This window comes from Pseudophryne corroboree, chromosome 8, assembly GCF_028390025.1.
Source record: "Pseudophryne corroboree isolate aPseCor3 chromosome 8, aPseCor3.hap2, whole genome shotgun sequence".
NCBI lineage: Eukaryota > Metazoa > Chordata > Amphibia > Anura > Myobatrachidae > Pseudophryne > Pseudophryne corroboree.
Genome location: NC_086451.1, coordinates 285,717,619 through 285,738,261, shown reverse-complemented (window position 1 = coordinate 285,738,261; position 20,643 = coordinate 285,717,619). Strand labels below are relative to the sequence as shown.

Below are 20,643 nucleotides of genomic sequence, written 5' to 3'. Positions count from 1 at the left end.
AATACAGCGCAAAGAAGACGACTCTCAACAGATACCGAAAACAACTTCGACGACAGATGTACATTTCCCTGACATAGAATATCATTGCATTTTTCGTAAGTGTTCTTTATCTTCATCTCTACAACCCTCAGGTAACGACACACATAGACGATAGGGAATACAGGCACAGATATCAGCAACCACATACCTCCCCCATTCATGTATCATCAACTAAAATGTGCTCCCCATTTTGTTCAAAATCCGAAAAGAGCTCGGTAAAGTTTGACAGCCCATCCACAGACCTGTACCACAGGATAAGAAGGAATTCAAATGTATACTTCGCAATACCTCGAAGCTTGATTTACAACACATACGGCACGATGATACATGACCCCCCCCAAACATGGATTCATACACACATGCTTCTGCTATCTCACTAGGTCATACCCTCTTCACACCTTCTCCTCTCTCCTCCCCTACCCAACCATGGAAATCAATTAACCCCTGACTTACATTTTTCTCCTTAAATGTTTTGTGGCAGTTATTATTGACTGCCAAAGGGTGGACTGTCAAAGTCAGAAAAATGTCTCAATGCACGTTGCCATATTTGCACCGCACACTGGTCCGCGCTGCGCGTGCATGCGCTCTCCCGTGGATTCGCATACCCGCAATAACGTGCACTCGCAGGCGCGGTATGCGTATTTACGGTAGAGTTTATGTAGTCGTAGCGTGCGACTCATTCGTTACAAATGTTCACAATTAATGTAGTTTATAGATCATGGTCCCTTTGATAGATTCTGAAAGTTTGGTTAAAATACAATGTCCCAGAGCTGAGGAATCCCTCTTTATATCGTACAAAGGGTCTAACAGGAATCATGCAGCAGTGTTTGGTACCCATCGGAAGAGTATTTAATTAGCAATATTCCGGTGTTGGTTTGGAGCGTATTAATCGCTCGTGCGAATAGTTATGGACATAAGAAGTTTATGTCCATTTCTATTATTTACACATACTCAGGTATGCGGCGGGAAACCCAGTTTCCCACCCACCTGAGCTGTTGGAAATCGTCACAGCCCACCTGTATGAATCACCCTATGACCTTTTGTTATGATACAGGGCCGAATTCCTTCGGCCAATGGACAATGGGATTGTAGGACCAGGAGATTGCATTGTGTGTGGGGCATAAATAGGCAGGCCGACCACATCCAGCTCTCACTCTCTCATCAACGGTTATCTGCTGATAGCCGGGAGCTGGATATCGAGGCGCAGGCGATCATACCCTTTGTGCGTAAGTTTCTCTCCGTTATCATTGTCTTTCTAAGAGCCAATTTCTCTCATCTCATCTCTCTCTCTCTCTCTCTCTCTCTCTCTCTCTCTCTGTTCTGTTCTCTCATATCTCCCCTAGACTAGGCTAGTATTGTATTGTATTAGATAGTATTGTATTGTATTGCATTTAGGTCAGTGTAGTATTGTCTTTTTGTATTTATTGTTTAGTTCTGTGGTTAGGAAGTCTCTGTTATATTGTAGTGTATCATTTGTACTGTTATCCCCTTTTTTACAAGTATATTAGATATAATACAGTTAATAGGCTTTGGAACCTAAACCAGCACCTGTGTATTTTCTATAGTGTTAAGTGTTCACTTGAGCGTCGGTGACGCTCAAGCAGCTTTGTAGTTAGTCAGGTTACACAAGGTTGCACTTACACCCCGTACTCACATTAAGGTATTTAGTGTATTTCATTGGTATAAGGTTTTATCGTAAAGGTATAGTGTTGTGAGCGTCTGCATCGCTGGTGACCTCCTCGTGGTCTCGAGCGTAAGCTACGCCATAGCGAATCATTACCCTAGACATAACCAATAACGTGTCCTGTGATCGCTGGGCCGTGAGCGAACGTGACGCTTGAGCGTCTCGCCTACGGCTGAGCGATCGTTACGCAACTAGCGTACCATTACGGTACTTCTTAAGTAAACAGCGTACAGTGTTCTTAGCTTCATAAAGGGTTGTATATACGACAAGGGAATTTAGCATTGTCAATAGTAACTAGGTCGACAGTGTCTAGGTCGAACACTATTGGTCAACAGTAACTAGGTCGACAGGGTCTGTAGGTCGACAGGGTCTAGGTTGACAGGTCAAAAGGTTGACATTAGTTTTTTATGGGGGTTTTTGGTGTCGTTTTCTTCGTAGAGTGACCGGGAACCCCAATTAGTGCACCGTGTCCCCTCGCATGGCTCGCGAGGTGCCTCACTCCACTACCGCTTCGCTCGGCACAGATTACCGTTCCAATCGTAGTCCACGTGGATCATTAAGTATGAAAGGTTCAAAAAAAGAAAAAAATCGTGAAAAACTCACGTCGTCCTATTGACCTGTCGACCTAGAGACCCTGTCGACCTAGAAACCCTGTCGACCTAGTTACTGCCGACCAATAGTGGTCGACCTAGGCATTGTCGACGTAGTTACTGTCGACCTAGAGACCGGATCCCGTTTGTCAGCAAGGTAATACAGTCACATTGAGGACTAAATAAATATTGAAAAGGGAACGAATTCACATGAAAATAATGTAATGCAATAATTGTTATGTCACTGGTGACTATGAAATTCATAGACTACATATTCCTAAAAACTGGGGGGAAAAAAACTTCAGGCGCTAGTAATAATTGATCATTATTCTTACTAATATTTCCCAAATATTGTAACTTATCTTAATTAAAGTTTGCAAGATCCAAATGTAGGCATGTGTATTGCCTCCCAATTTATACTAAAACAATAAAAGAATAAAATGGAGATTCGCGCTATAATAAAATGGGTACAAGAAACAATGTAGTGATTGTCTTAGATATTGCATAATTTAATTCCAGGCAAGGTCATATAGAAAAAAGTAAATATTCAGTATTATATAATAAATAAACCTATGTAGTATAGTAATCCTAATTGTAAAGCACAATGGATTATACTAGCACTATATACATAAATGTTAGTAAATAATAATAGACCACCCACATTGTGGTCGAAATCCGGCTGGGATTCAACACAATTCGTCAGTCGAATCCCGGCCGACGGGACCCGAATTCGACATATTCAATAAAAAACGGATTCGACAGTCCCGCTGTTGAAAAATGGACCAATTGACGATAGTGTGCGTCCCGGATTCGACTTCATGGACGGCACAAAAGTGTTCAAAAAATCGTGAAAAAATAAGATTTTACTTACTGGTAAATCTATTTCTCGTAGTTCGTAGTGGATGCTGGGGACTCCGTAAGGGCCATGGGGAATAGACGGGCTCCGCAGGAGACATGGGCACTTTAAGAAAGAATTTGTATTCTGGTGTGCTCTGGCTCCTCCGTCTATGTCCCTCCTCCAGACCTCAGTTAAATAAACTGTGCCCGGAAGAGCTGACAGTACAAGGAAAGGATTTTGGGAATCCAGGGTAAGACTCATACCAGCCACACCAATCACACCGTATAACTTGTGATACTTTACCCAGTTAACAGTATGAACAATAACAGAGCATCAGATAAACCCTGATGCAACTATAACATAACCCTTATTTAAGCAATAACTATATACAAGTATTGCAGAAGAAGTCCGCACTTGGGACGGGCGCCCAGCATCCACTACGGACTACGAGAAATAGATTTACCGGTAAGTAAAATCTTATTTTCTCTAACGTCCTAGTGGATGCTGGGGACTCCGTAAGGACCATGGGGATTATACCAAAGCTCCCAAACGGGCGGGAGAGTGCGGATGACTCTGCAGCACCGATTGAGCAAACGATAGGTCCTCCTCAGCCAGGGTATCAAACTTTTAGAACCTTGCAAACGTGTTTGAACCTGACCAAGTAGCAGCTCGGCATAGTTGTAATGCCGAGACCCCTCGGGCAGCCGCCCAAGAAGAGCCCACCTTCCTAGTGGAATGGGCTTTCACGGATTTTGGCTGTGGCAATCCAGCCACAGAATGAGCCTGCTGGATCATGTTACAGATCCAGCTAGCAATAGTCTGCTTTGAAGCAGGAGCACCAAGCTTGTTAGATGCATACAGGATAAACAGTGACTCCGTTTTCCGGACTCTAGCCGTTCTGGCTACATAAATCTTCGAAGCCCTGACTACATCCAGTAACTCGGAATCCTCCAAATCACGAGTAGCCACAGGCACCACAATAGGTTGGTTCATATGAAAGGTTGAGACCACTTTTGGCAGAAATTGTGGACGTGTCGTCAATTCCGCTCTATCCATATGGAAAACCAGATATGGGCTTTTAGGAGACAAAGCCGCTAATTCTGACACGCGCTTAGCCGAAGCCAAGGCTAATAGCATGACCACCTTCCAAGTGAGATATTTCAACTCCACTGTTAAGTGGTTCAAACCAGTGCGATTTCAGGAAACTTAACACCACGTTAAGATCCCAAGGTGCCACTGGTGGCACAAAAGGAGGCTAAATATGCAGCACTCCCTTCACAAACGTCTGAACTTCTGGCAGAGAAGCCAACTCCTTTTGAAAGAAAATGGAAAGGGCCGAAATCTGGACCTTAATTGAGCCTAACTTCAGGGCCAAATCCACTCCCGACTGAAGGAAGTGAAGGAACCGGCCCAGCTGAAACTCCTCCGTAGGAGCATTTCTGGCCTCACACCAAGAAACATATTTTCGCCATATCCGGTGATAATGTTTAGCTGTTACGTCCTTCCTAGCCTTTATCAGCATAGGAATGACCTCCTCCGGAATACCCTTTTCTGCTAGGATCCGGCGTTCAACCGCCATGCCGTCAAACGCAGCCGCGGTAAGTCTTGGAAGAGACAGGGTCCCTGTTGCAACAGGTCCTGTCTTAGAGGAAGAGGCCACGGATCTTCTGAGAGCAATTCTTGCAGATCTGGATACCAAGTCCTTCGTGGCCAATCTGGAACAATGAGAATTGTTCTTACTCCTCTTTTTCTTATTATCCTCAGTACCTTGGGTATGAGAGGAAGAGGAGGAAATACATAGACCGACTGGAACACCCACGGTGTCACCAAGGCATCTACAGCTACCGCCTGAGGGTCCCTTGACCTGGCGCAATAGCTCTGTAGCTTTTTGTTGAGGCGTGACACCATCATGTCTATCTGTGGCAGTTCCCACCGACTTGTAATCTGTGTGAAGACTTCTTGATGAAGTCCCCACTCTCCCGGGTGTAGGTCGTGTCTGCTGAGGAAGTCTGCTTCCCAGTTGTCCACTCCCGGGATGAACACTGCTGACAGTTCGCTTACGTGAGTCTCCACCCAGTGAAGAATCCTGGTGGCTTCCGCCATCGCCACTCTGCTCCTTGTGCCGCCTTGGCGGTTTACATGAGCCACTGCGGTTATGTTGTCTGACTGAATCAGAACCGGTTGGTCGCGAAGTAGGGACTCCGCTTGACGTAGGGCGTTGTATATGGCCCTTAGTTCCAGGATGTTGATGTGAAGGCAAGTCTCCTGACTTGACCACAGGCCTTGGAAATTTCTTCCCTGTGTGACTGCACCCCACCCCCGGAGGCTTGCATCCGTGGTCACCAGGACCCAGTCCTGAATGCCGAATCTGCGGCCCTCTAGAAAGTGAGCACTCTGCAGCCACCACAGGAGAGACACCCTGGCCCTGGGGGATAGGGTGATTAACCGATGCATCTGTAGATGTGATCCGGACCATTTGTCCAGGAGATCCCATTGAAAGGTCCTCGCATGGAACCTGCCGAATGGAATGGTCTCGTATGATGCCACCATCTTTCCCAGGACTCGTGTGCAGCGATGCACCGACACCTTTTTTGGTTTTAACAGGTCTCTGACCAGTGTCATGAGTTCCTGAGCCTTCTCCCTTGGGGAGATAAACCTTCCTCTGGTCTGTGTCCAGAATCATGCCCAGGACAGGGAGACGAGTCGTAGGAATCAACTGCGACTTTGGGATATTTAGAATCCAGCCGTGCTGTCCCAACACCTCCAGAGAGCGTGCTACGCTGATCAGTAACTGCTCTCTTGACCTCGCTTTTATGAGGAGATCGTCCAAGTATGGGATAATTGTGACCCCTTGCTTCCGCAGGAGTACCATCATTTCTGCCATTAACTTGGTAAATATTCTCGGTGCCGTGGAGAGACCAAACGGCAACGTCTGAAATTGGTAATGACAATCCTGTACCACAAATCTGAGGTACGCCTGATGAGGCGGATAAATGGGGACATGAAGGTATGCATCCTTTATGTCCAGAGACACCATAAAATCCCCCTCTTCCAGGCTTGCAATGACCGCTCTGAGCGATTCCATCTTGAACTTGAACCTTTTCAGGTATATGTTCAGGGATTTTAAATTCAATATGGGTCTGACCGAACCGTCCGGTTTCGGTACTACAAACATGGTCGAATAATAATCCTTTCCTTGTTGAAGGAGGGGAACCTTGACCACCACCTGCTGAAGATACAATTTGTGAATTACAGTTAACACTATTTCCCTCTCTAAAGGGGAAGCTGGCAGGGTCGATTTTAGGTAACGGTGAGGGGGCATCTCTTCGAATTCCAGCTTGTATCCCTGAGATACAATTTCTATTGCCCAGGGATCCAACTGGGAGTGAACCCACTTGTGGCTGAAATTTCGGAGACGCGCCCCCACCGGGCCTAGCTCCGCCTGTGGAGCCCCAGCGTCATGCGGTGAATTTAGTGGAAGCCGGGGAGGACTTCTGTTCTTGGGAACTAGCTGCGTTGTGCAGTTTTCTTCCTCTGCCCCTGGCAAGAAAGGACGCACCTCAGACTTTCTTGCCTCTTTGTGATCGAAAGGACTGCATTTGGTAATACGGTGCTTTCTTAGGCTGTGAGGAAACATATGGCAAAAAATTTGACTTTCCTGCAGTAGCTGTGGAGACCAGGTCCGAGAGACCCTCCCCAAACAATTCCTCACCCTTGTAGGGTAAAACCTCCATGTGCCTTTTTGAGTCGGCATCACCTGTCCATTGCCGAGTCCACAGGACCCTTCTGGCAGAAATCGACATTGCAATTATTCTAGAGCCCAGTAGGCTAATGTCTCTTTGAGCATCTCTCATATATAGGACAGCGTCTTTTATATGCCCCAGGGTCATTAATATAGTATCCTTGTCTAAGGTATCCAGTTCCTCAGACAAGGTGTCAGTCCATGCTGCTACAGCACTACATACCCAGGCCGATGCTATCGCTGACCTGAGTAAGGTACCTGAATGTGTATAAATAGACTTCAGGGTACCCTCCTGCTTTCTATCCACAGCATCTTTGAGGGTGGCCGTATCCTGTGACGGTAGGGCTACCCTCTTGGATAAGCGTGTTAAAGCTTTGTCCACCCTAGGGACGGATTCCCAGCGTAACCTGTCCGATGGCGGGAAGGGATACGCCATAAGCATCAGTTTGGAAATCTACAGTTTTTTATCTGGAGATTCCCAAGCCTTTTCACATAACTCATTTAGCTCATGTGAAGGGGGAAAGGTCACCACCTGCCTTTTTTCCCCGTACATATGTACCCACTTGTCAGGGACTGGGGTTTCCTCTGTGATGTGCAACACATCCTTAATTGCTATAATCATATAACGGATGGCTTTAGCCAATTTAGGCTGTAACTTTGCATCATCGCAATCGACACTGGAGTCAGAATCCATGTCGGTATCTGTGTCAACAATTTGGGATAGTGGGCGCTTCTGAGACCCTGACGGCCTCTGCGACATAGGATCAGGCACGGGTTGAGACTCTGACTGTCCTGAGGCTTCTGCTTTGTCTAACCTTTTATGTAAGGAATTAACATTATCATTTAAAACCTTGCACATATCCATCCAATCAGGTGTCGGCGCCGTCGGCGGAGACACCTCATTCATTTGCTCCCGCTCTGTTTCCACATAGCCTTCCTCGTCAAACATGTCGACACAAGCGTACCAACACACCACACACAGGGGATGCTCTTTTTTGAAGACAGTTCCCCCACAAGGCCCTTTGGAGAGACAGAGAGAGAGTATGCTAGCACACATCCCAGCGCTATAAAACCCAGGAATCACACAGTAACTTAGTGTTAACCCAGTAGCCGCTGTAATAATGATTTTTGCGCCTAATTATGTGCCCCCCCTCTCTTTTTCACCCTCTTCTACCGTGTATCTGCAGGGGAGAGCCTGGGGAGCTTCCTCTCAGCGGAGCTGTGGAGAAAAAAATGGCGCTGGTGAGTGCTGAGGAAGAAGCCCCGCCCCCTCAGCGGCAGGCTTCTGTCCCGTGTTTTTATACAATATTATGGCGGGGGCTCATACATATATACAGTGCCCAACTGTATATATGTCTACTTTTTGCCAAGAGGTCATAATTGCTGCCCAGGGCGCCCCCCCCCCTGCGCCCTGCACCCTACAGTGACCGGAGTATGTGGGTGTAGTGTGGGAGCAATGGCGCACAGCTGCAGTGCTGTGCGCTACCTCAGTGAAGACTGGAGTCTTCTGCCGCCGATTTCGAAGTCTTCTTGCTTCTTTCTTCCGGCTCTGCGAGGGGGACGGCGGCGCGGCTCCGGGATCGGACGACAGAGGGTGAGATCCTGTGTACGATCCCTCTGGAGCTAATTGTGTTCAGTAGCCTACGAAGCAGGACCTATCTTCAGAGAGTAGGGCTGCTTCTCTCCCCTCAGTCCCACGATGCAGGGAGTCTGTTGCCAGCAGAGCTCCCTGAAAAAAAAAAAAACTAACAAAATACTTTCTTATAGCAAGCTCAGGAGAGCTCACTAAACAGCACCCAGCTCGTACGGGCACAGATTCAAACTGAGGTCTGGAGGAGGGACATATAGGGAGGAGCCAGAGCACACCAGAATACAAATTCTTTCTTAAAGTGCCCATGTCTCCTGCGGAGCCCATCTATTCCCCATGGTCCTTACGGAGTCCCCAGCATCCACTAGGACGTTAGAGAAAAATTGAATGGGGTCCCCCCTCCTAAGCATAACCAGCCTCGGGCTCTTTGAGCTGGTCTTAGTTGTAAAAATACGGGGGGGGAAATTACATGGGATCCCCCGTATTTTAACAACCAGCACCGGGCTCTGCGTCCGGTCCTGGTAGCAAAAATACGGGGGACAAAACACGTAGGGGTCCCCCGTATTTTTAACACCAGCATAGGGCTCCACTAGTCAGGGAGATAATGCCACAGCCGGGGGACACTTTTATATCGGTCCCTGCGGCCCTGGCATTAAATCACTAACTAGTCACCCCTGGCCGGGGTACCCTGGAGGAGTGGGGACCCCTTAAATCAAGGGGTCCCCCCCTCCAGCCACCCAAGGGCCAGGGGTGAAGCCCGAGGCTGTCCCCCCATCCAAGGGCGGCGGATGGGGGGCTGATAGCCATGTGTCAGAAAAAAGAATAGTTTTTTGTAGCAGAACTACAAGTCCCAGCAAGCCTCCCCCACAAGCTGGTACTTGGAGAACCACAAGTACCAGCATGTGTGTGGGGGGAAACGGGCCCCCTGGTACCTGTAGTTCTACTACAAAAAAAATACCCAAATAAAAACAGTACACACACACACCGTGACAGTATAACTTTATTACATACATGCACATCGACATACACACATACTTACCTATGTTGACACAAAGTATCGGTCCCCTTGTCCACGTAGAATCCACGGGGTACCTGTAAATAAAATGATACTCACAACAATCGACCGCAATTGCATATACCCCATAATGTATATCAATTTTGTAATAGCTGTACAAATACCTATACAAATAGTTGCAACTATTTGCTCCTGAGCAGTAAGTCAATGTGTAAATGTCTAGGTGGTTTTAACAGCAAGTTGTAAAGGGATAATACAAATAAATGTAATAACTCCAGATCACAGTGTCTAATGAATGTGAACAGTAATGTGAATTTTCAGAGAATAAATTACCTGGACTTACTCACTGACAAACGTGTCTTGTATTACACACCATTCAGGTACAATGAAGTGTCCACCTCCAAAATGTCTGCTGTATATCAATCTTTATATAACCAAGTTGGAATAAATGGATTAATAAAACCACCACATTCACTGATCCATCAAGCAGCCCTTTTACAAAGCTGCAGGTTATAGCAGTGAAACACATCAGCTGACATATATATTGTCAGCAGTACCTGCCTCAAAGACCACCTCTGACCTGGCTTTGGACTTGATTCCGTTTGGAATCTCCAGCAGTAGTACCGTGTCATTGGGGAACCAGCACCATATCGGTTGGAGTTCTTTGCGAATTTGGATTCCACAGGGCGTGTACAGAACTGGTAAACTTTAACTTACTTCAAAGCTGGACTTTTTTTCTTCCTTACAGAGTTATGCACCTATACTTCAACTGTCCACTGCCATACAATAGAAAACTTCCTAAAAAAAAATATTAAGACAAATGAGGAATACTCGGCTGTCTCAGCAATAGAGTAACTTTACCTAGCCAGGCCAGTCTCCATGAATATGCACATCCGTGACCGTGCTAACAGGTTCACACATGTGAAGCTGGACTATTTTGTTCCACTTTATAAAAAAAATAGAGTTCAATAGAAAACTGTTTAAGAATAGAAATATTAAAAAAATAGTAAATTATTGATTGATTTAAATGCAGCATTCTTCACAAAAAAAGCATAATTGCCTATTTCCCGGAGAATCACGATTTTTCAGGCAGTCCCCCACACCCCTGGAAGAGAAGGCAGATCTTCCGTATCCCACCCGCTTCCTAGTGAAGTGGCCAGGACGGGGAGATTATCATGGGAGAGGGCAGGGCTCTATTATTTTAGATCTGCGCCTCTCTGCGGATACGCAAATCGCAGCGGTTTCCCCAGCTAGGGGCGTAGCCTAATGATGCGAGTGCCCCTCAGAAGTGTCCAGTAGCGTCTCCTCTCTGGGATCACATGGAGAGGACACAATAAAAAGTAGGCAAGTATGTGTTGAAACAAAGGATTGAGAACCAGCAATGCAGTGATCCTTAATAAATGGGCTTCCCCATGTCAAAGCGTTCCTGAGAAAACCCAAAGAATCTTATTGCCAAAGATGACCTTTTCGATGGATTGGGAGAAAGGGTTCTTCTAACTTTGATACAGATGTGTTCTCCTCCTACACTCTTGCTGCAGTCACAATAAACAGCCTTTCTAGTGTCGCCTAGATGTGAGCGAGTTTACGAACACTGGGCGTCTTTTTGTGCATTTTTCCCAGAAAATGTGTCTTATTCATGTCACTGTGTGAATAAGACACACAAGCAGACCCTGGAAAACACTTTAACGTAGCATTTTGTATGCATATACAGCTGCACACGTAACATAGACATGCTGCATATCATTTTAATCAGCAGAATCTGCTTTTGCATCGCATAGCGATACGAATAAGACACATTTACGGCAATAAAAGACCCCCAACTTAAACAGAGCTGCCTGGGATCTGCCAGGTCACCCCCACCAGGCATCTCACAGTGCATGGCGTATTCACGCTACATGTATGAGGACACATCTGTAAATAGAACTTTATAATGTATAATGCTGGCCATACATCAGGTCGATATAGTGTACAAATATACAATACTGATGCGTCGATTGGCGGATTGTGCACACATTGGGGGTAATTCCAAGTTGATCGCAGCAGGATTTTTGTTAGCAATTGGGCAAAACCATGTGCACTGCAGGGGAGGCAGATTTAGCATGTGCAGAGAGAGTTAGATTTGGGTGTGGTGTGTTCAATCTGCAATCTAAATTGCAGTGTAAAAATAAAGCAGCCAGTATTTACCCTGCACAGAAACAAAATAACCCACCCAAATCTTACTCTCTCTGCACATGTTATATCTGCCCCCCTGCAGTGCACATGGTTTTGCCCAACTGCTAAAAATTTTCCTGCTGCGATCAACTTGGAATTACCCCCATTGTGCATGCTTTATGCACGATTACAATGCGGGGCCCCACGTATTGCACGTTGCATCAAGTGATCAAACGTGCAACCCATATTATCAGTCATAATCATATGCACATCGTACCATGTTTGATGTACACACGACGCATCAAATGAGTTTGAGTGGCATTTCTCAGGATTTTTTTTTTTTGGGGGGGGGGGCGGGGGGATGAAGCACACCATCGATCGTTTAACGACCCGTTGTGTGTTCAGAGCCTCAAATCGTGTGTCCAGAGCTGCCGGAGAAATTGAAGGGAAATCGTACCTGGCATCGGATTGTATGCTGGTCGTCCGGGTGTATGGCCATAATAAGAACTTGACATATAGGCCATATTGTACAAAATAATAAACATTATAATTATATCCAAACCACCTAATCTATACAACATATTAACACATACAAGGCATTGAGATTATGATCAGTAGAAGCAGGGGCGTTTCTACAGAGGAGGGGGCCCATGTGCACCTCCGGGTGGGCCCCCTCCTCTGAACGGTGCTGTAGACTCCGGCATTGTGCCAGAGTCTACTGTGCATGTGCAGGTCTCCGGAGACATGGCGCCCACCATGATCCGTAGACCAAATTGGCTACAGCGCATGCGCAGCAGCCATTTTGGTGGCGATTTCCGCCACAATCACTGCGCCCGCTGCTGGACTCCGGTTAGGTAAGTATTTAAATGGGTGCAGTGTGTGTGGTGTGGGCCCCCCCTGGACCCAGGGGCCCGTGTGCAACGCACACATTGCACCCATTATAGAAACGCCAATGAGTAGAAGTGATTAACAAGCCACACAAGCAAGTTGCACAATTCCACGTTCTACCTGGATAATCAAACTAGCAGCAGCCTAGCATGTACAATGTACAATGTGACTGAACACCAGAATCTGAACAGATGTTTCTGAGGAAACTTAAATTCACTGTCTGACAAAATGAAGTAAGCTTTCAGAACTAATAGCTTTCATGGAAAGTATCCAACATACATGTGTAAGCTTTGTACTTTTATACAAGTAAAAGAACAGCACTGCTGCCCTCGGCTTAAGGGTCTTGTTGAAAATGCAGCTGACTGCAGAGGAAGTGGTCAGAAGACATGCAGGTGGCTTTTGGGATAGGATATAACATCCTCTTCTTTTCACCCCTCAGGAAAAAGAATTTCATTCTGAAGAGTGCTCAATTAAAGGGGAAGTTACTGTTCCCAATACAAAGTATTGTATTCATTTCCAGAGAGCTGCTAATACTGTACAGTGGTTTTATACATTGGCTGTTCAACTGAGACATACTTATACATTGGCTGTATAACTGAGACATACAGTACTTCTATACACTGGCTGTTCGACTCAGACATACTTTAAAGTGAAACTAAGCAAATTAAAATGAAAAATAAATAAATAAATATTACACATAAACATTTGATAAGTATAATACACTGAAAGCACCAACAGTGTCTCTCCATTACTAGATACAACATGGCAGACACAAATTATTTAGATTTCCAGACATTTTGCTGCCTATCCTTAAGCATTAAAACATAAAACTTGAAGGCAGATAAGAATCACTTCACCCATTAAGTCTACCCCAAGCACATGTACATGTTGTAACACTGTAGGGGTGCAAGGTGCCTTTTCCTGGGGAATATGGCAGCCCGCAGCAGCTGAGGAACAACACAAGTCCAGTTTCTGGTACAACTGACCCCGGCCAGTTTTATTGAAACAGAAAATAAAACAAACCCCAAAATAAAAATACCTTGCCTGTCCGGCACTAACTAAACATAAGATGTTCCTAACTGTCACTAAACAAAACACAGAGTTCTTCAGTACATACTGTATAGCTTACTTGCATCAGAAAGCGTGTCTCTCACACACAGATCCTGCAGCCTTCCCAGGCAGTCTGCCCATACTAATCAGGTTAGAAGCACTATATCACTCTTACACAGCTGAAACCCTGATTAGCCCTCTGTGAGGCCAAAGACCCGAACTGGGCCCAATGTCCAGAACTCGCCTTATCTCTCTCTCAGAGCCTTTTCCCAGCTTTTACAGCAAACTGAAAAGGTTCAGACAAAACAAAAAGCATTTTTCCTAGAAGTTAACATTTTCTAAAACATGTAAGACAAGAACCTGGGACAAATATACCTGCCCTCAAACACTATCCCAGTGTTCTTGTCACATATCCCCCTCCCCTGTTTCGACCTAGGGGCCGGAACACTTGTAGCCCCCAAACAGAAGATGCGAGACAATGCATCTGCGTTGGCCAATTGTGTTCCCGGTCTATGTTCGACAGTAAACTTAAAGTCCTGCAACGCTAGAAACCATCTAGTTACACGAGCATTCTTGCCTCTATTTACATACATCCATTTTAAAGGGGCATGGTCTGTCACTAGTCTGAATTGTCTACCCAAGAGGTAATATCTCAAGGTATCTAGTGCCCACTTAATGGCCAAAGCCTCCTTTTCCACAATGGCATACCTTTTTTCATGCTCATTGAGTTTCCTACTCAAATAAATGATAGGGTGTTCGTCCCCATCTCTGGTTTGGGACAGCACAGCACCTATCCCTACCTCTGAGGCATCTGTCTGTACCACAAATTCTTTTGAAAAATCTGGTGTTATCAACACCGGTTGTGAACACAAAGCCACTTTTAATGCTTGGAACGCCTTTTCTGCATCAGGGTTCCATTTCACCACATTTGACTGCTTCCCTTTGGTAAGGTCTGACAACGGCACCGCTGTGGTCGCAAAATTAGGAATAAACCGTCTATAGTACCCAGTAATTCCCAAAAAAGCCCTTACCTGTTTTTTATTCACTGGACGAGGCCAGTTTTGAATAGCATCAACTTTATTCAATTGGGGCCTAATCAGACCTCTGCCTATGGTGAAGCCCAAGTATTTGACCTCCTCCATTGCGAGGCAGCACTTCTTTGGGTTAGCAGTTAACCCTGCCTCTCTGATTGAGTCCAGTACTGCTTGTACTTTAACCAAATGGGACCCCCAGTCTGTACTGTGAATTACCACATCATCCAAATAGGCAGCTGCATATTTTCTATGGGGCCTCAAAATTTTATCCATCGCCCGTTGAAAGGTTGCTGGAGCCCCATGCAACCCAAAGGGTAACATCTTATACTGGTACAGCCCCTCCGGAACCGAAAAGGCTGTTTTTTCTTTGGCGCTATCAGATAAAGGTATTTGCCAGTAACCTTTGGTCAGGTCCAATGTGGTGAGAAACCTGGCTGTTCCCAGCCTTTCTACAAGCTCATCCACACGGGGCATGGGGTATGCGTCAAACTTGGACACCTCATTTAACTTACGAAAGTCATTACAGAAGCGTATGCTACCGTCGGGCTTCGGGATGAGCACTATGGGACTGGACCACTCACTGTTAGACTCCTCTATGACTCCAAGTTCTAACATGGTTTTAACTTCCTTAGAAATAGCTTCTCGCTGAGCTTCAGGAATCCTATATGGCTTTAAATGAACCCTGACCCCTGGTTCTGTGACAATGTCATGTTTTATTATGGTCGTTCGGCCAGGCAGCTCTGAAAATACCTCCCTATTTTGGATGAGAAATTCTTTAACCTGATTGTTCTGATCAGCTGATAATGTCTCTGACACCTTCACTGCGGGAAGCAACCGGGGTGAAGACACCGAAGGGCAAGGCTCCGCTGACAGAGACAACCTATCTTTCCAGGGTTTGATTAAGTTAACATGGTAGATCTGTTCGGGTTTTCTCTTTCCCGGCTGGTATACTTTGTAATTAACCTCATTCACTTTTTCCCTAATCTCAAATGGACCCTGCCATTTAGCTAGGAATTTGCTTTCCACAGTGGGTACCAAAACAAGAACTCTATCTCCAGGAGCAAATTCCCGTATCTTGGCACTCCGGTTATAGACCCTCTGTTGAGCACTTTGGGCCTGTTCCATGTGCTCTCTGACAACAGGTACCACGGCTGCAATCCTATCCTGCATTTGTGTTACATGCTCAATAACGCTTCTATAAGGAGTGGGCTGTCCTTCCCACGTCTCTTTGGCAATATCCAACAGCCCTCTGGGGTGTCTACCATACAACAAATCAAATGGAGAAAACCCCGTAGAGGACTGAGGGACTTCTCTGATGGCCATTAACAAGTAGGGCAACAAACAATCCCAGTTTTTCCCATCTCTCTCAACAACCTTTTTTAACATACTTTTTAATGTTTTATTAAACCTTTCCACCAACCCGTCAGTTTGGGGATGGTAGATGGACGTCCTGAGGTGAGTGACCTTAAATAACTTGCACAATTCTTTCATGATCCTTGACATAAATGGAGTACCTTGGTCAGTCAAAATTTCTTTTGGTATTCCCACTCTACTAAATACCTGCACCAGCTCCCTAGCTATCGCCTTGGTTGTGATAGTGCGTAAAGGGACAGCCTCAGGATATCGAGTGGCATAGTCCATAATTACCAGGATATACTGATGGCCCTGAGCAGACTTTAACAAGGGCCCCACGAGATCCATGGCTATTCTGTCAAACGGGACCTCTATAATAGGCATGGGAACTAGTGGGCTCCTGAAATGGGGTCTAGGGGCATGATACTGGCATTCAGGACAGGAAGAACAATATTCAGACACTTCTTTATAAACCCCTGGCCAAAAGAACCTTTGTAAAACTCTTTCAGTGGTTTTTTCTGCCCCTAAATGTCCTGCGGTAACGTGACTATGAGCTAAATCTAGTACCGTTCTCCGATAAGGCTGGGGAACTACCAGCTGTTCCACCACATCCTCACCCCTTTTGACAATGTGGTACAAGAGCTCATTACAGATGGCCATGTGGGGATACGTAACCCTGTCACCTGGTACCACAGGTTCCCCATTAACAATCTTAACATTCTCTCTAGCCTTTATTAAGGTAGGATCCTTTAACTGTTCAGACGCAAACAGATCCTTCTTTACCTCCAGGTCAGGCACGCTTTCAGTTCTAACTACTATGTCTCTGTTCCCGGCAAGAGGGTCCTCACTGGACTCCCCATCTGTCACTTCCCCAGCCAAACTAGCAAAAGGCAAAGGGACAGAAAGTTCCGAAGACCCACGTACATCCATAAAATCACCGGTATTATCAACTGGTTTTTTACTTCTCACATCTGTTGATAACCGTGATTCCCACAGTTTCCAAAAATGAGGAAAATCCCTCCCTATTATGGCCTCATGCACCAAGGTAGGGACCAGTCCCACTTTAACCCTTGCTGACCCACAACAAGTTTCTATATTCACCTCAGCAGTGGCATAATATTGGGTATCCCCGTGTATGCAAGTTACCCCAATAGGTATTTGCTGGACCTTTAAGGGGTTCACTAACCCAGCTTTCACGAGGGTAACTAAACTTCCTGAATCTAGCAAGGCCTCTACCCGGTTACCTTCTAAGAACACATCACACATTTGTTTTTCCAGCTCAGGTGAAGGTACCACAGTACAGGCTAACCTAGCAAAGAAAGACATTCTGCGACATTCAAAGGCAGCATCACATTGCATGGGTTCTTGCGTGACTGGGCAATTGGCAATAACATGACCTGGCATACCACACCTAAAACATTTAACCACACGATTATCAACCCATTTGGGCAGCATAGACCGTTCTAGCCCCATTGGCCTGTTTCCAGGGCCAGTGTTTACAGTCTCTCCAGCCTTGCGTTCTCTTAACCGCCCAGCAACGTTTTCCCACGGAACAGTCTTACCAGTCTTTACTGAAGGGCGCTGTCGAGGACCTATGGGTTGCTGGGTGGTCATCAGTAGTTCCTCTGCTGCCAAATACCTCTCTACCATGTCCACTAATTGGTCAGCAGTACCCGGGTTTCCATGGCTCACCCACTTGCGCAGGACCATGGGCAAAGATCTCAAGTAGCGGTCCATGACGACTCTTTCCACCATCTGGGGACCAGTTAATGTCTCTGGCTGCAGCCATTTTTTTGTTAGCTGAATAAGGTCGTGCATCTGGGAGCGCGGAGGCTTCTCCATGGCGTACAGCCAACGGTGCACCCGTTGTGCTCGTACTGACAGCGTGACTCCCAGGCGGGTCAGGATCTCAGTCTTTAGTTTATCATAGTCCCGAGCCTCAGCAGGGCTTAAATCAAAGTAAGCTTTTTGGGGCTCACCTGACAGGAAAGGTGCCAGCAGACTGGCCCACTGTGCTTTCGGCCAGTTCTCACGCTCGGCAGTCCTTTCAAACGTGGTCAGATAGGCCTCCACATCATCAGCCTCTGTCATTTTCTGCAGGAAGTGACTGGCTCGTATAGAACTAGAGCTGGTTGGAGCACTGACGGCCACATCTCCAACCCGAGCTGCAAGTCTCTGCACCACTTCTGTTAAGGCCTCTCTATCCTGACGCTGTTGCCTGTAAAGTTCATCAACAACTGCCTGCTGTTGTCTCTTATTTTCCTCCATTGCCACCTGCTGTAGTCTCCAATTTTCCTCCATTGCCACCTGCTGCTGTCGGTTGGCCTCCTGCTGAGCCGCTGTAGCTTGCAGCAAGGCTTTAAGCAGATCCTCCATGTCAACAGATTTTTCAGGCGGCTTTGCAGCTGCTTTCACCCAGGACATATATCAAACCCTCAGGGGTGAGTCTCAGTAACTTCACACTGGGCTGTATCTGCATAAACCACCGTTTTCTGCAGGCCTCACAAAGCTGCTGCTTTCACTTATGCGCAGAACGGCCTGCTCGCATTCTCCACCAAGTTGTAACACTGTAGGGGTGCAAGGTGCCTTTTCCTGGGGAATATGGCAGCCCGCAGCAGCTGAGGAACAACACAAGTCCAGTTTCTGGTACAACTGACCCCGGCCAGTTTTATTGAAACAGAAAATAAAACAAACCCCAAAATAAAAATACCTTGCCTGTCCGGCACTAACTAAACATAAGATGTTCCTAACTGTCACTAAACAAAACACAGAGTTCTTCAGTACATACTGTATAGCTTACTTGCATCAGAAAGCGTGTCTCTCACACACAGATCCTGCAGCCTTCCCAGGCAGTCTGCCCATACTAATCAGGTTAGAAGCACTATATCACTCTTACACAGCTGAAACCCTGATTAGCCCTCTGTGAGGCCAAAGACCCGAACTGGGCCCAATGTCTAGAACTCGCCTTATCTCTCTCTCAGAGCCTTTTCCCAGCTTTTACAGCAAACTGAAAAGGTTCAGACAAAACAAAAAGCATTTTTCCTAGAAGTTAACATTTTCTAAAACATGTAAGACAAGAACCTGGGACAAATATACCTGCCCTCAAACACTATCCCAGTGTTCTTGTCACAATACGTATACACTAGGGGTATTTTTTTTTTTTTGTCAGGAGCCAGTTAACCTACCAGTATATTTTTGGATTGTGGGAGGAAACTGGAATACCCAGAGGAAACCCAAGCAAGCATGGGGAGAATATACAAACTCCACACAGTTAGGGCCATGGTGGGAATCAAACCCATGACCTCAGTGCTGTGAGGCAGTAATGCTAACCATTACACCATCTTACATTGCTTCGCTAAACTGTGCCTCAATGCATTTTATTACACACTGACTTCATCTTTCAGGACAAAACTTTACATAATGTGGGCCTGTGTAGTATGTACAGCGTGCTTCCAGTGACCAGAAATCCTTGCGAACATCCATGCCAACCCTCTACTGCCAAGGTTTTGCTTGTGATAGCAGAGTTATCACTATCATTTGCATTTGCACCAGACCTATCCTTGGTCCAGGAGAACGGACTAAAGTCGGACATTTCCATACCTCCCAACGTGACCCTCTCCAGGAGGGACAGAATGCTCTGCTCCTGGACTTCCCTCTTAATTTGTGATTGCCGTCACCTGTGCTGTAACACCTTTCTTATCCATTAACCTGTTCAACACGGGTGCCGGCAATCATAGAGAAATGGAAAAGTACAGAAGCAGAGCAACGTGTCCCTCCTGGAGAGGGTCATGTTGGGAGGTATGCATTTCCCTGCATATACTCACTTTTAAATACCCTACTGCAGTGGTTCTCAACCTCGGTCCTCAAGTACCCCCAACAGCTCATGTTTTCCAGGTGTCCTCACAGGATTGCTAGTGAAATAATTTGCTCCACCTGTGGGTCTTTTATAATGTGTCAGTGAGTAATTAATACACCTGTTCATCTGCTAGATGACCTGGAAAACATGAACTGTTGGGGGTACTTGAGGACCGAGGTTGAGAACCACTGCCCTACTGTATGTGCGAGAGCCAATCAGCATTGCCCATTCAGCTGAAAGAGAGATGCAACCGAGGTTTGCAGGATTCAGTTGTAACTGCTCTAAAGGGCAGTTTGCTAAAATCCACAAGATCTGTCCACATTCTAAATTGCGTAGAACTCTGAACTAGGCTCTTTGGGGGAAATGTACTAAGCAGTGAAAAGAGTGGAGAAGTGAACCAGTGGAGAAGTTGCCCATGGCAACCAATCAGCATTGAAGTAACATTCATAATTTGCATACTATAAAATTATACAGAGCAGCTGATTGGTTGCCATGGGCAAATTCTCCACTGGATCACTTCTCCACTGTTTTCACTACTTAATACAGGCATGTCCAAACTGCGTCCCTTCAGCTGTTGTTAAACTACATATCCCAGCATGCCCCGACACAGTTTTGCTGTCAGAGAATGATAAAGCTGTGTCAGGGCATGCTGGGATGTGTAGTTTCTCAACAGCTGGAGGGCCGCAGTTTGGACATGCCTGACTTAGTACATCTCCCCTTTGTCTTCAACTGCACATGTCAGTAATAGTACAGTTTGAAGTACTTAACCAACACAACGAGGGGTTAAAGGACACATCGTTCCATACCTGGGCATA

At 46.0% G+C, this 20,643-nt stretch overlaps 1 protein-coding gene across 3 annotated transcripts in view; it reads right to left on the bottom strand.

The window, feature by feature from the left end:
• The window catches only part of GAB3 (GRB2 associated binding protein 3), a 275,833-nt gene that overhangs the window by 114,301 nt on the left and 140,889 nt on the right, over positions 1–20,643 (bottom strand). The window contains exon 1 of one of the 3 annotated variants that reach the window (XM_063937263.1): positions 19,797–19,847. The exons of 1 other annotated variant lie outside the window; for it this stretch is intronic. Coding sequence is in view for 1 of the 2 variants with exons in the window: in XM_063937262.1 (XP_063793332.1) it covers positions 13,665–13,670 (6 nt within the window). In the remaining variant the exon portion in view is untranslated. Of the gene's footprint in view, positions 1–13,664; positions 13,800–19,796; positions 19,848–20,643 lie in introns of those variants that run through there. One more of the 3 variants, XM_063937262.1, reaches the window with a different exon arrangement.